Raw genomic sequence first — 15,233 nt, forward strand, 5'->3', positions numbered from 1 at the left:
TAATTTCCAGCAGGAACTACAGACACGATGTATTGGGGAGAGAGGGTGCTGAACTGCCGATTAATTATTTAAAAACTGATTTATTTACCAAGGTGAGCCATTTGCAAATTCAATAATAAATCTATTAAGGAGCAGTTAACCTCTATAACTCTGATTTAACTAATCAATTGATGTTTGGGTAACGTACAGCATCTGTCGCATTAGGTCAGCATTAACTCCTTATTTGATGCATTTAATCTGAAGTGTAACCAAATCAGCCATGAGGTGGTAATTAAGTATTCACTATGGGTCCTTCACCCTCCAAGGAACTGGATCCTTTCCCAGCTGCAACAGCCCTGATTGGGGGTTTGGGGAACCCTGTGTCCTCTAATGCCCAGTTCTGTTTTCCCCTCAGTGCCTCCCAAGGCAAAGACTTGACGCCACCCCCTTCCTCCAGGGGGAAGAAGAAAAAGAAGAAAGCTACCCGGAAGAAGAGAAGGAGGTGAGGGCCCCAAGGGACATGGAACACTGAAGATGGGGGAATGGACAAAAGAGGGGTAATAAGGGCTTTGGAGTCAGACAGTGACTCCCCTGGGATTCAGATCCCCTGTATGCCTCTTAACTAGCTGTGTGACCTTGGGCAAGTCACTTCACCTCTCTGAGCCTGTTTCCACTTCTGTAAAATGGTGGAAATACCTGCCTCTTGGGGTTTTATGAGAATTAGGTGATAAAATGGACGTGGAAGCAGCTGTCACAGTGTCTGGCACATAGTAAATGACTAGTCTGAAGCATAGTCATGACCATGCATATTTACTTATTTATTTATTTTTGGAGACCTCACGTATGTGAGCGGCTGTACTAAGCACTGTGATCTCCATGATCTCTTTTACGCTTGACCACGATCTAGCAGGCAGGCATTATTATCCCCATTTTATTTTTATTAAAAAAATTTTCCCAGTTTTATTGAGATATAATTGACCTATAACATTGTATTAGTCCAAGGTTACAGCGTCATGATTTGACATATGTTTATATTGCTAAATGATTACCACAGTAAGTGTGGTTAACCTATCCATCACCTCATATAGTTACAATGGTTTTTCTTGTGATGAGATCTTTTAAGATCTAATCTCTTAGCAGTACGGTATTGTCAACTCTAGTCACCATGACTCATTTCTCTTATAGCTATTATCCCCATTTTAGAGATGAGAAAATAAAGTCTCAGAGAGGAGGTGACAGAACCTACAGACACTTGATTCCAGGCTCCTCAGTTGCTTCCACCACACGCAAATGCCAAGGATAATGGACTTTATATTTTTGGCCAGCTATTGACTCTTTTGAACCCTGTGAGGTTTTTCTATGTACAATACCTTTTAATTTTTTTGTATTTAAAAATATTGTCAGATTTTCTTCTAGGCTGTCAATCCCTAGACTAAAAGCAGGTTCAGTGTTCCACACCCCAAGGGGTGGTCAGAGAGATGTTCCTTAGAGGGGCGAGTTAAAAATCACAGCAAACCTTGGAGGCAGTATTTGAAGAAGCCTGCAGGGGGCAGCAGAGAGCAGAGTCTGGATGACTCAGGCCCTAACTCCAGGTTTTCCGGGGCCCTGTTCCCTCCACACCCCTTTCACCTAGTTCTAAGGGGCTAGGCCCAAAGAGGACCCAGAGGGGACTGTGAATGAAGACCCTGAGTTCCAGCCATTCTAGGGCGAGGGGTGGAATTAGGATAAGTGGCCTGAGCTTCCTGATTTTAGGTATGGACAGGAGAACATGTCAAAGAAGGAAACCAGAGGGATCAGACTCCCATCATTCATTCATTCATTCATTCATTCAGTATGTCCAGTGAGCACTCTCTGGGGACAAGTGCTATGATTCCCTAAGTCCGATTGTTTCTCAACCCTGCATCTCCCCCTGCAGACATGTTTTATTTGACCTGCAAAGTGTTTTTTGTCTTTTTAATTGGTGGCCATATTTTAAAACCAGGAGATGTCATACGAAAATATGTTTTTCTGGCAACTTCTATTCAAAAGGCAGGAGCTCTAGAAGCCCAGGCCTGCATTCCTACCTGGGACCTTCAGCTGATCTGAGAAGCAGCCATACCCCTGGGTCAGGTGCTCTCTGGTTCACCACAGGCCTCACCACTCCCTACTGTCTCCCCTGCTCCCCCCCGCCCCGCAACCTGCTGCATCCATTTAAGCTATCTGAGAGGCAGGCCTCTGTTGGCATTGAGTTTGCAGCTCCTGATACGCTTCAACCGTGGTATTTTATCAGTGGGAGAACAGGAGACTTGGAGTGAGCAGTGACATGCCCGAGGTGACTTATAAATTAATGGTAGAGTCAGAATTGGAACTCGGGTTACCCGAACCTCAGCCCTGAGTCATAATCATGATTCTAGGACGTCTCTGTTTCTCGGGTAACCCCTTCATGACACCACCGTGCTGAGTGCATCCTGGCAAGGTCTCCTGCAGGGGTTTGGTCTTACCAGGGAGAAACAGGGTGGAGCAGGGGAGAGACCTTTAAAGTATGTGCAGTTTTGGAAGAGGGCAGCAGACAAAAATAAATACTTATGGCCTGACCAGGAAGGCAGCTATGGGTGCTATAGTGATTGAGAGCAAAGCCCCTGGGATCAGTGAGTCTTCAGTTTGAATCTCAGCTCACCCACCTTCTTAGCTGTGTGTCTTTGGGCAAGTCACTTTACCTCTCTGAACCCCGCTTTCTTTGTCTGAAAAGGGAGGGTAGCAATTGTACCTACCTAAAAAGTGTGTGGAAGGATTAAATGAGATAATACATGTAGTAAAACACATGGTAACATTTGAAACAAATGCAAACTAACTCTACAAATTATCATCCTTGATGTGTGTTACTGAAAGAGCTGAGGCATGTCTGGGGGCTGGAGAAGGGTCTCTATGAAACCAACCCTGGCCCTCAAAGCCTCCCTCTGAAGTGTGTCTCCCCTCCCCGGCAGGTCCCCATCATATAGCCCATCGCCTGTCAAGAAAAAGAAGAAGAAAAGTTCCAAGAAACATAAGAGACACAGGTACTGTCCTTCCTCCTCTGCAAATAAACAGGGATGTTCCCGCTGGGGTGAGGGTGGAGGTGACAGTGGATGGCACTGCAAGGTAATTTGGAAGCTTATCATTTCATTTATAAAAAAATACTCATCTATGTGTTGTCGTGTATTTGTATCTCGTCTAACTTGGGACTCTGGTTGCAAGGACGAGAGGCCCACTAATGCTAACTCAGGCCAGAGGGGAATTTGTTCTAAGGAGACAGGAATGTCTCAGGCACCAGCCAGGCCTCAGTGAGGGGCTAGAACCGACGAATGGAAAGCTGACACAGCCCAAGCCGGGCCCCCTAGTGCACACGGGGACGTGGACCCTGCACCCTGTTCCTGTCTCTTCATGTTGCAGACCCAGCCACAGGAAGACGCTGTATCTCTCGGTCTTGTTCCTTATTCCAAATTCCCAAGGAGAGACCTTTCTGGTTGGTCCAACTATGTCCTAGAGAATGGGATCCTGTGAAACATGGCTTCTGGATCGTACGCCCTTGTGGACAGTGGTTAAGGGGCATTAGGAACTGGACACACAGTCCCAAAGGAGCTCACTATACACATGTGCATGTACACACACACACACACACACACACACACACACACACGCTTATGGGGAAAAATAAAAGACAGGAAGGCTATGCACCAGAGGTCTCAAATCTGTGGTTAACAGGCCGAGCCAACATTTTATAATTGAAAGATTTCACAATACAAAAATCAAAGTTTTCCTGCTCCTCTGTAAAATCAGAAGCTCTCTCTTCATTGGACCGGTTTTCCCACAGGCAGCCATCAGCTGGAGCTGAGGAGTTGCTGTGTGTTTAGACAGAGCGGAGGTGCTGCACTGTCCCCACCTAACCTGCTCCCCTCCATCTACACACGTTTACAGAGCTTGTTTGGCCCCCTGGGCTCAGAGAGTGTGAAGCTATCTTTGGAAGTTAAGATATTTGCTGTGGTTGGCTGTGGATGACAGGGAAAGAGCGGTTTATATTTTATTTTTGCTTATCTGTATCTTCCAATTTTCCGACACGGGTGGTGGTGGATTATTTGTGCAATTAAACCATCGCAGCAGAACAAAAGGTAAGAGGTCATTTGGGTTCGCCTCCCCGCCGCATCTCACCCTCTCGTTCAAAGTAGCCCCCGTGTGGCTTTTCCCAACCCAGGGGTGTGGTTGCCTTTCAGCCCTTGTTGCCAGAAAGGTCTCAACTCAGTTTGGTCTCACCGATTATGTCTGCCACCTGCCCAAACACGCCAACTGATGCTCTCTGAGTTTGTGCTCAAGACAAGGTGTGGGCAAACCAATTGTAAAATGTTGCTAATTTGGTGTTCGAAACTTTCCCAACACAGAGTCCTTTGTCGAGGCAGGACCTGCCTGTGACCGCAGACTGCCGTCTCGTCACCTTCCTGTACTGAGCAGTTTGTCCCAATTTAGGGGTTGCATGGGGAGCAGGGGCATTTTTCTATATGGATCTTGGGAGCCAAGTGGCTTCTTACTCAAGGCTTCTTCTCGTGGGAAAGAGACTAGGCCAGAGGGTTGGAAACAGGCTTTCTTTCTGGGGGCTACAGTTGGCCCAGGGGTTGCTGGAGGTTTAGAGGGAAGAAGGACCATGACGTGGGGAATTAGGAGGGGGAAATACAAACGCCGGTTCTTCCCAAGCCCTCATCTACCGAGCATTGCTCTAATTCTAGTCCATTTTCTCCAAGTTCCTGAAATGTTTGGTTAGTGATGGTTGACTTTTTGGAGCTGGGATCGAGGGGTAGAGGATGCATTGAGCTTTTTTTTTCTCCCTTTCAATTAACTAAGGCTTCAGGGTTAAAAATATATATATATCCCATTTTTCACATCTATTTATTGAATACCCATTGTGTGTCACGGATTAGGATTCAGGGCCCTGAGAACAGAGCAGCGAGCAGAACCCAGTCCGTGCCCTCAAGTTGCTCACGTTCTCGTGGGGAAAATGGTAGTCATATTACGCAGAAGTCTGTACCTTAGTGAGGCTAAGCTCAGAAGCTCACCCAGGGTTTGTGGGAACAGAGAGGAGGCACCAAACCAGCCTGAGTGGATTGGAAAATGCTACAAGGAGAAGATGACATCTGTGTGGGGCTCTGAAGAATGAATCGGGGTTGCATAGGTGAAGCTGTGTGGCCCTTGACAACTTAACTAACTTCTCTGAGCTTCAGCGTCTTTGTCAAATGGTTGTTAATAGTACTTCACAGGTTTGGGGAAGAAATTGAGTGAGATTGTATGTGAGACATGCTTAGCACGGAGCCTGGCCACCAGTAAAGAGTTCCACATGTGGAAGTCGGTCGTTCCATGAAGATGAAAATGATGATGATGATGATGGTGAAGAATCCACAACTAGGGAGAGAAAAGACCAAAGTGAGACTTGGGGGGAGGGAAGAGGCAGAGGGACTCTCTTCTGGCCCCTCATGCGCCCTTTTCCAGGACAGGCTTACTGACAAATTTGGGTGAGGATTGAAACTCTGGTAGGTTTTGACCTGGAAATTCAAAATGCAAACCAGTGTTTCCCATATGATCTTCCAATCTAAAAGAGGAGGAGGATTTGCTAGGTGTCCCGGTCCCCTTGTAGCCTGATGACAAATGCACTGATACATCCATCCCAGGAAAAGAAACTTCAGACTCACACTTATTTTCTTCCCTCCCTCCCTCTGTTCCTTTCTTCCCTCTTCCTTCCTCTCCTTCACTCCCTCCCTCTCTCTCTCCTTTCCTTCCTCCCTCTCTCTCTTCCTTTTTTTTTTTTTTTGCCCTCAATCAGGTCGTCCTCCAAGAAGAGAAGGCACAGGTAAGCATCTTGTTGCCTCTGGCTGCCTGCTTAGCTCTCTGCTTTCCTAACCAGGTTTAAGCAGCATCTAGGGTCAAGCTCTCTGCCTCTACCTCTGTGTTCACGCCCCCTTCATCTTCCTGGGCCTCAGTTTCCTCTGAAATGAAGGCCATGATCTGGTTTCCATGAAAGTTCCAAGCCAGACTTTCAATTTCCCCCAGGCCAGATGGTTGCTGCCGGACCAGCTCCTACCGAGTCCTCTCCCTGGCCAGTCTCGCCACCCGTGCCAGAGTCTGTTTGTTTGACCGCTGGTTGAAATCTTGGGTTGGGGCATGTAGAGAAGCATCAGCCCCAGTCACCCCACCAAAGCCTTCCCAGATCCTAGCCAAGGGGCAGAGGCCGAGTGCTAGAAGCACAGGGTGAACACAAATAACGCTGTCACCTGTGGGGTACTCACTATAAATTAGATCCTGTGCTAAGCCTTTTCCATGCGTGTGTGTATTTAATCTCCATTAATCCCCATCACAACGCTGTGCGGTGGATATCCTTATTATTTCCATTTTACAGATGAAGAAACTAAGACTCAGGAGGTGTGGCAGGCGTGTCCACAGACACACACGGTCAGAAGGTGGCAGAGCCAAAACTCAAACCCAAATCTGTCAGACAGAGGATCAGGACACCCTTCCGTGGCTTCCAAAATGACAATAGCACAATTCCAGCAGCTGGCAGAGTGCAAAGGCCTTTCATTCATTCAGTTAACAAGTAGACACTGATAACCAATGTCATCCATCCACTCAGCCCAACAGCTTGAGCAATGGCCCCATTTTAAGGGCAAGGAAACTGGGTCTTCAGGAGGACAGGTAACCTGCCTGATGTCACACAGCAACTCAGCAGCAGAGCCAGGATGTGAACTTGGATCGTTCAGTGAGGTCCTGGGCTCTCCAACTCCCAGGCTGAGTCCCAAACACATGTCAAGGTGCGATTTCAGTAGGATGAAATCAAATTTTCTCCTCCCCAGGACTTAAGTCAGTGATGCGTTCCTGGTGACCCTCTGAAGCCGGTCTGGCTTGAACTACCAAACAGTGTTCGCCCTCTGGGGTCTCTATTTGATGATGCTGGGACCCTGAGTCATCATTGTCCATTCTGCCCACACCCCAGTACTGTGACTTTAAAAGAAAACAGATACTTGAATATTCACGAGCAGAACGTTTCAGAATCTGCCAAACTTCATGAGGCTTTAGAGCAGCTCCCTGGATATTCCATTCTTTTCTCTTAGAAATTGATTGAACAGCAGTCAAGAGGATGGGCCCTGGGGACCCATGGTCTGGGGCCACTTTCCAGCTCACCTGTGTGATCCTGGTCAAGTTTCTTAGCCGGTCTAAGGCCAGTTTCTATTTCTGGAAAATGAGTGCTTATTAAATGTGCCACTGCCCATAGGTTGTAGGGAGAATGAAATGAGATTATTGCCAAGAGGTATTAGCACAGCGCTTACCTGATAAGAAAGCCTCAAAGCATGGCAGATATGATTACCTTTGCTACTGCTGTTTTTATGAAGCTACCAGAGCCGATCTCAGCATCCTCCATCCCCCATCCCCAGCCTGTACGTGTGGGTTGGTGTGTCTAGCTGAGCCCACTGGGTGAAAACGTTGGCAGCAACTGCTCCGATCTTAGAAATGATCAGTGTCCATTCCCAAACTGCCTGAATCTAGTGACCACCGTGTGTTAAGCATTTTGACTACTTTGTCTTTCGCTAGAATTTTGCATCTTTCAGTTAATTGGCCATTTCTCATTCAGCTCCTCCAGCCCAAAAAACAAAAGAAGGGAAGAGAAGAGGCACAAAAAACAGTAAGTAGATCCCACCTGCAACGTACTGTCCAGCTTGGGGAGGTGGGGGACTGACCTGTGAACGGCCAGAGGGTTAGAATTGCCAAAGAAATGGGGACCGGGAGAGGAGGGTGGGCGGGCAAGAGGGGAGAAGGAAGGGGAAGACAGAACTGTGTGTAGACTTGCAGTTGTGGGTTTGGCATGCATGGGTGCATAAGGTTGTGTATGTGATGTGTGTGTATGCATGCGTGTCTGTGTATGCATGAAAGTGAACGGTGTGCATGTGTGTGCCCATTGTGTGTGAATTCTGTGTGCCTGTGTGCGTTGTGTAACGTTTGTACGTGGTGCGTATATGTGTAGCGTGCACTTTGTAAATAGTATCTGTACATTCTTCCATCGTGCAAACATTTGTGTGCAATGCAGGTGCATAGTGTGTGTGTGGGGGGGGTATATATCTGTGTTCACACGAATGCATATGTGTGCCCTTGCTTATGTGAGCATGAACTTGAATAGCGTGCATGTAGGTGCCCTGTCTGCTACTATGTGCTAGTTCGGTGCCCTTGGCTTGTGCACCGCTTAATCTGCGTGCATTACTCATAGGGAGGGTGCGGGATGGTTTTTACCTGTGCACGTGTGTGTTGTGTGTGCACAGGTGGGTAAGGGGGCATGATCACATGCGTGCACACGCGTGTGTGTGCATGTGAGTCCCAGCCCCAGCCTCTGGGCTTAGAGCATGGAGATATCAGGGGAGCTCCTACCCCCGGCCTCGGGTCCCAGCTGGTTCACGGTTTATAGCTGGTAGTAGAAATTCAAATCAGCCAGCGCTGCCTGAAGAGTTCAGTTCCCAGCCAAATTAAAAGTAAATTTGGTTACAACCCATCTACTTTATACCCTTGCAGATGTTAGTGAGTGTGTTTTCCAATCAACTAACATTTTATCTCCCACCAAGAAGCTTCTAAAGCGAGAATCAAAGGCAATGGGATGAAAGTCAGTGGGCTGCTGGGGAGGGAAAAGAGGAAGCAGGGCGTAGCGCTCAGCTTTGCCGGCCTGAAGCGCCTCCTCACCCAAGGTCAGTGCGAAAGAGGGCATTTCAGGCACCACCACGGGGGCCTGGGGAACGCTCCAGAAGGAAGCAATAGAGCTGTGAGTTAGCTCAGGGAAGAACGTCCCAATCATCAAGCTTGTTCAGTTCCCGTCAAGAGGCAATCATTGGTCGTCTGTATAGAGTGTACGCTCACGCTAAGCACAGACAGAGCCTGTTCTCAGAGACTTCAGCATGGCTTGTCTGTGGAGCTGCGGTCTAGACAGTCACTGAGCTGGGGGCTGCGCCCAGACCCCAAGAGTTCTGGGAAGATCATGACAGAGGCACGGACTGCCTGCCTGAGGGCAGCAAGGTGGCCACGCTGCCCAGCGCCAAGAGTTGGATGAGTCTCAGAAATCACTAGCAGGACATAAAAGAAGGTTGTGAAAGCCAAAAAACAAGAGTCAGGAGAGGGAGAAGCAAGAAACACAAGACACCCCTGAGATCAGGTGGTTGTTCTTGCCAAGATCCATGGTTAGTTAAGGCGGCTTTTAAACAGGGGACCGCTGGAGTAACTTACTTCCTCTTATTCAGCATCCCTTAGAGAGGCCCTAACAGGTGTCAGGCCCTGTGTGGGGCCCGAGGACAGAGATTAGACAGATGTGCCTCCCGGCCTCGAGGAGCTCGCAGCAGGACACCGGGGACAGATGTGGGAGAGGTCACAGCACAGCAGTGGCAGATGGAAGCCCTGGGTGAGGTGGGAGCCCGGGTGCAGGAAAGAGGGCGTGGTGGTGAGGGGAGGCTTCCTGAGGGAGGGGCGGCTTAGGCTGGGGCAAAGGATGGAGGTAACCATTCTAGGCTGCAGGTTAGGCAAGTGGTTTAATCTCTCTGTGCCTTGGTTTCTGCATCTGTAAAATAGGAGTAATAAGAGAATCCACTTTGTAGGTTGTTATGAGGAGTAGATGAGTCCATTTAAGGAAAATGCTTAGAACCCAGTGCCTGGCAGGCAGTATGTGTTAGAGACGGGTTACCTACCATCACCATCACCATCACCATCATCACCATCCCCATCACCATCATCACCATCATCACCATCATCACCATCATCACCATCACCATCAACCCCATCCCCATCACCATCACCATCATCCCCATCACCACCATCCCCATCACCATCACCATCATCACCATCATCACCATCATCACCATCACCATCACCCCCATCACCACCATCCCCATCACCATCACCATCATCACCATCACCATCATCCCCATCACCATCATCCCCATCACCATCACCATCATCCCCATCACCATCATCCCCATCACCATCACCATCATCCCCATCACCACCATCCCCATCACCATCACCATCATCCCCATCACCACCATCCCCATCACCATCACCCCCATCACCACCATCCCCATCACCATCACCATCATCACCATCATCACCATCATCACCATCACCATCAACCCCATCCCCATCACCATCACCACCATCCCCATCACCATCACCATCATCACCATCATCACCATCACCATCACCCCCATCACCACCATCCCCATCACCATCACCATCATCACCATCACCATCATCCCCATCACCACCATCCCCATCACCATCACCATCATCACCATCACCATCATCCCCATCACCATCACCATCATCCCCATCACCATCATCACCATCACCATCATCCCCATCACCATCACCATCATCACCATCACCATCGTCACCATCAGCATCATCCCCATCACCACCATCCCCATCACCATCACCATCATCACCATCACCATCATCCCCATCACCATCACCATCATCCCCATCACCATCATCACCATCAGCATCATCCCCATCATCACCATCACCATCATCCCCATCACCATCATCACCATCACCATCACCATCACCATCACCATCACCATCATCACCATCACCACCATCCCCATCACCATCACCATCATCACCATCATCACCATCACCATCACCCCCATCACCACCATCCCCATCACCATCACCATCATCACCATCACCATCATCCCCATCACCATCATCACCATCAGCATCATCCCCATCATCACCATCACCATCATCCCCATCACCATCATCACCGTCACCATCACCATCACCATCATCACCATCACCACCATCCCCATCCCCATCATCACCATCACCACCATCACCATCACCATCACCATCATCACCATCACCATCACCACCATCAGGGCATCATAAAATGTGGGAAATGTGTGAGCCAGAATACAAGCACCTTGGGGTTGCTTGAGCCTTTCAAACAAGGGCTCTAGATGCCAGGCAAGGAGGCTGGAGAGCTAGGCAGAGGCTGGCTCCTGAAGGTGCTTGGGGTTCAAGGTCAGAGCTTGGACTTGACATGAGGACAATGGGAGGGCTTTAAACAGGGAAGGGATATGGTCTGATGATCACATTACCAGAATCCGTGAGTCTTTTGTTGGGATAACCAAGCTATCTCACAATAGAATCGTCTCTAACTTCCACTGGCTTCCTGACTTGGCCCAAACTATTGACATTCCTTGTACATCCTCAGTGACCCCTGCCACTGCCACTGCTACTTCTGAGTCATCATTATTATTTAGAGAAAGCTGAAGTAAGCTGTTATAACGCCAGTTTTAGTGGCAGTGGTAGTGTAATCTTTGTTGTCGATGATGTTTCTAACTCCCTCTGACAGTGGGCTTTTGACTCCATGCTAAGAATCCAGACTTACCTTTCCAGGGCTGAGGTTACGGATTGGCAGCCCAAAGGCCTAATGGATTCTGCAAATGTGTTTTGATAGCCCCAAACTGTGTCTTTTTTAAAAAATGAGCTTCCATTTAAAATAGGAATAATTTACATAAAAATCTCAACTTCTACATTCACTTGAAAAATTAGAAGATACAGCACCACGGCACTATTCTGGAGACAAAACACTTTCTTTAACCCATGCCCTTCGGTTGATATTTTCTGAGTGCCTGACTGATTCACACATTACCGTATCCGACTGGTTCGTGAAACCGGCTGAAATGGAGACTCCTGCCTCAGGCGAGGGAGAAGTGATGTGTGCAGGTGATGACTCTGCTCCCAGCAGAGCCCTGAGGGGCAGGCCATCTCCCCCAGACGACCCCTTTCTGCTCTCTTGTGTTAGGGACGGCCGGTTACACAGGCGGGAGGCGGGGGTGACGCAAGGGGCCTGTCGGGGGAGATGCATGACCTTGGGAGAGACAGTGACTCGGGTGCAAGAGAAAGACGTGTGTCACAAGGTCAAAAACTCTCTGTCTCTCTCTCCTCTGATTTGTTCCTTCTCATCCTCCACCCTCCCCAAGATCGCGAAGCCGGCCCCGAAAGTCTCACCGCCACCGTCATCACCACTGCCCCTCGCGGTCCCAGAGTTCGGAGTCCCGCTCCTCAAGCTGTGACAGCAGGTAACCCCCTCCCTGAGGCACCTCCTCACCCCGGCATCTGCCCAGAGCCCGTCTGAGACGCGGTCACCGTCAGCTCTGCCTCCCACTGTCACTGTCGGGGAGGCCGCTTTCCCAGCAGAGGGGCGCCCCCGCCTCGCACTCAGACTGTCTGCACTTCCCTGTAGAGAAGAGGCTGCAGACAGACGGACCCGCTGCCTCCACCTACAGGACTTGCTAACACCGTGCTTCCGTGTCCAGGTGCTGAGCACTCTTCCTGATCCCCTGTGTGATCCCCTCTACAACCCTACGAAGGAGGCACTATTGTCATCCCCATTTTAGAGATGAGGAAACTGAGGCACAGAGAGGTTAAGGAACTTGCCAGGCACTTAGCTACTAAGTGACAGAGCTTAGGACTGAACTGGGGCATCTGGCTCTGCACTTGACTGTCTCTCACTAAGGGTTGTTCTAAGCACAGAGAAGCTAAGTGACCTATGAAAGGCCACACAGCACAAGGTACCTAGCTCTGAGGCCCTTCCGAGTCTGGTTTCTCCTAACCTGGAACCTCTTTACGCTGACACATCGGCTGCCCCGGCCTGAGAAGAGGAAGCGGTTCTTGTGGGTAATGAGAACAAGAAGAGGGAGGGGGCTTCGTTGACGCTGGCGTTTGACATTGTTGAGACCAATGGGAACATCAAGGGCCCCCTGATGGTACCAGGCCAGCTTCCAGATGTCAGAGGCTCCTTTATTCTTTCTTAAGTGCTTCTCACACTTGGCTACGTGGTCATGTCACTTGGGAAGGTTTAAAAATCTCACTGTCCTGGTCCCACTGCATCCCAGTTAAGTCAGAACGTCTAGAGGAAGGAGGAGGAGGAGGAGAAATATTTACCTAAATTCTACTCTGAACCAGGCGCTGTGCTGCCACTGCAAATACATTCTCTCTCTTAATCATCCCAATCACACCATGAGCTAGACCAGAGCTTCTCCACTTTGGCTGCACTGTGGTCGCTTTGGAAGTTTTTAAAAATACCAGTGCCTGGACCCCAGCTCCACACATTCTGATCTAATCCAGATGAGGTAGGTCCAGGGCAGCAAGAGTTTTAAATCTTCCAGGTGATGTGAACGTGGAGCCCAGTGTAAAAGCATTCGAAAGGAGAAAGCAGCCCCTGACATCGAGTACTATAGCCTTGGCGTTCCCACTGGACAGCAACAGTTTCAGAGGACATCACCATCACACAAGGCTGCTCCGTGACCCTGAGTGATCCAGACAAAAACAAGACCCTTCTGCAATCAGGTCCGAGCCCGGACAAAACAGGAACTTTGTCCAAAACCCAAAAGTAACCCAGCATCTCTCCATCCTGGCATATGTGAGCGACTGCTGCTTCTTTACCAGTTACAGCCTTGACCTCAGTCTAGTCTCCCCTCTCTCTAGGTAAGACTGATGAAGACACCCAATCAGAGAATTACCTCCGCTTTCTGACAGCATCCAGCCCGGGTCAAAGCGCCAGCTCCTTGCGTGCTCCCCAGAGGCCCCGACCATATGCTCATAATAGGTTCTCGCTAACACCCTCGGACGGAGACGTCCTCCACTTCCCCGTGATGTGCATTCTCTGCCACTGCAGGGAGCGGTCACCATGCTCGTTCAAGTGCAGGGTACCCCCGGTGGCCTTTATCTGGAGGGTGTTGACACACTGAGCTCAACTGCATTACAGATGTTTACAGCTGAGAAACCTGCGTGTTGGTGGGCACAGGGGTCCGAGCAAGGTCGCGGTGACGGGCAGAGCTGGCACCAGGACCCAGGTCTGTGTGACTCAGCCTGAGCCCTTCACCTCCAGCCCAGGCCTGGGCTGCAGGGCGGTGCAGGGCCTGCTTGCTGACTCTCGGCGCACCCCACTCTACCTTCTCCGAAGCTTACCTCTTCGGGAAGGGGCTCACATCGCAGCCCCGGCCCCAGCCCTCCTTCTGCTGTCACATCTCCCGCTGCTGTTGCCGCCCGAGCTCCCCAGTGCCTGTTGGGCTGAGAGACACTACAGCAGGGGTGGGAGCAACCTGAGAGCTGGCTCTCGGGCTCACACTCAGTAGAAAAGTGACCTGGAGGCCCCAGAGCAGAGAGGGACACTCCAGCGCAAGACGCAGAGGCATTGGTTCCCACGGGGACCCTTGTTCCACCACTTACAAGCTGTGTGACCTCAGGCAGGTGCCTAAACATCTCTGAGCCTCAGCTCGTCTGAAAATAAGAAAGTAATATCTGCCCTGTGTATGTCTTCAAGTTGTAGAGGGGACTGTGAAAGCACCTGAAGAGGGGCTTACAAGTGCCGTGCAAATCCATAAGGTGTTATTTTTATCACTACTGTGACTCAGAGCTAACAGGTAATGCAGAGTCCAAACACACCCTTTCTAAGGAGTCAGAGATTCCTTTGGTTTCCACTGCAGACAGGCAGCCAGCTCTAGACGTGACAAGCTTGCAGAAGGCATCTTTGTCGCTTTTGTCAGATATATTTTTTTTAAGTTTGGGTGACAGTCAATAAGATGCCTCTATTTCACAGATGGTAAAGTCACACACACAAAGACACACAGATACAAGCAGTTACATTTATAGACAAACACATGAAAACACAGATGGACACACACCCAGACGTACACACAGTCACAGACACAGGCAAGCAGACAGACAATCACACAGACACACAAAGGAAAGTAAACTGAATCAAGATAGGGACCCTTTCTGTCTTCACAGCTGCATCCCAGCCCCCAAAGCAGTGCCAGGTACATGAATAAACATTTGTCAAATGAACAAATGAGAGAATGAATGAATGAATGGATTGGTGGGTGGGTGGATGGATGCACCTGTAACTCATACAGACACACCCAAACACGCTCTGTTGTCCTCAGATCCTATTGGTCCTTCAGTCACCTCTCTGCCATGCTCCCCATCAAAAGACCCTCAGGTTTCTCTCTCCCGCACCCAGGCACCGTGGCCAGTCCCCCGAGGAAGGGCGGAAGTCCCGCCGAAGGCACTCTCGCCGCTGCTCCAAGACCTTCTGCAAGACCAGCCCTGAGGCCCGGTCCAGCCCCCCGCCCAGCCAGCCCCTCCAGATGCTCAGCTTCCTGTCGGCCAGGGGTGTAGTAAGTATTCCACACAGCCTCCTCTGCCAGTCTTGGCCGTGA

General features: G+C 49.7%; 1 protein-coding gene across 1 annotated transcript in view; it reads left to right on the top strand.

Moving 5' to 3' along the window:
* Positions 1 to 15,233, top strand: part of SRRM4 (serine/arginine repetitive matrix 4) — a 161,137-nt gene that overhangs the window by 121,571 nt on the left and 24,333 nt on the right. Inside the window, exons 3-8 of the mRNA XM_061170143.1 lie at positions 395 to 481; positions 2,943 to 3,014; positions 5,801 to 5,827; positions 7,601 to 7,651; positions 11,991 to 12,089; positions 15,035 to 15,191. Of these exons, the coding sequence (XP_061026126.1) occupies positions 395 to 481; positions 2,943 to 3,014; positions 5,801 to 5,827; positions 7,601 to 7,651; positions 11,991 to 12,089; positions 15,035 to 15,191 (493 nt within the window). The remainder of the gene's footprint in view (positions 1 to 394; positions 482 to 2,942; positions 3,015 to 5,800; positions 5,828 to 7,600; positions 7,652 to 11,990; positions 12,090 to 15,034; positions 15,192 to 15,233) is intronic.

Source organism: Eubalaena glacialis, chromosome 15 (genome assembly GCF_028564815.1).
Source record: "Eubalaena glacialis isolate mEubGla1 chromosome 15, mEubGla1.1.hap2.+ XY, whole genome shotgun sequence".
Lineage (NCBI taxonomy): Eukaryota > Metazoa > Chordata > Mammalia > Artiodactyla > Balaenidae > Eubalaena > Eubalaena glacialis.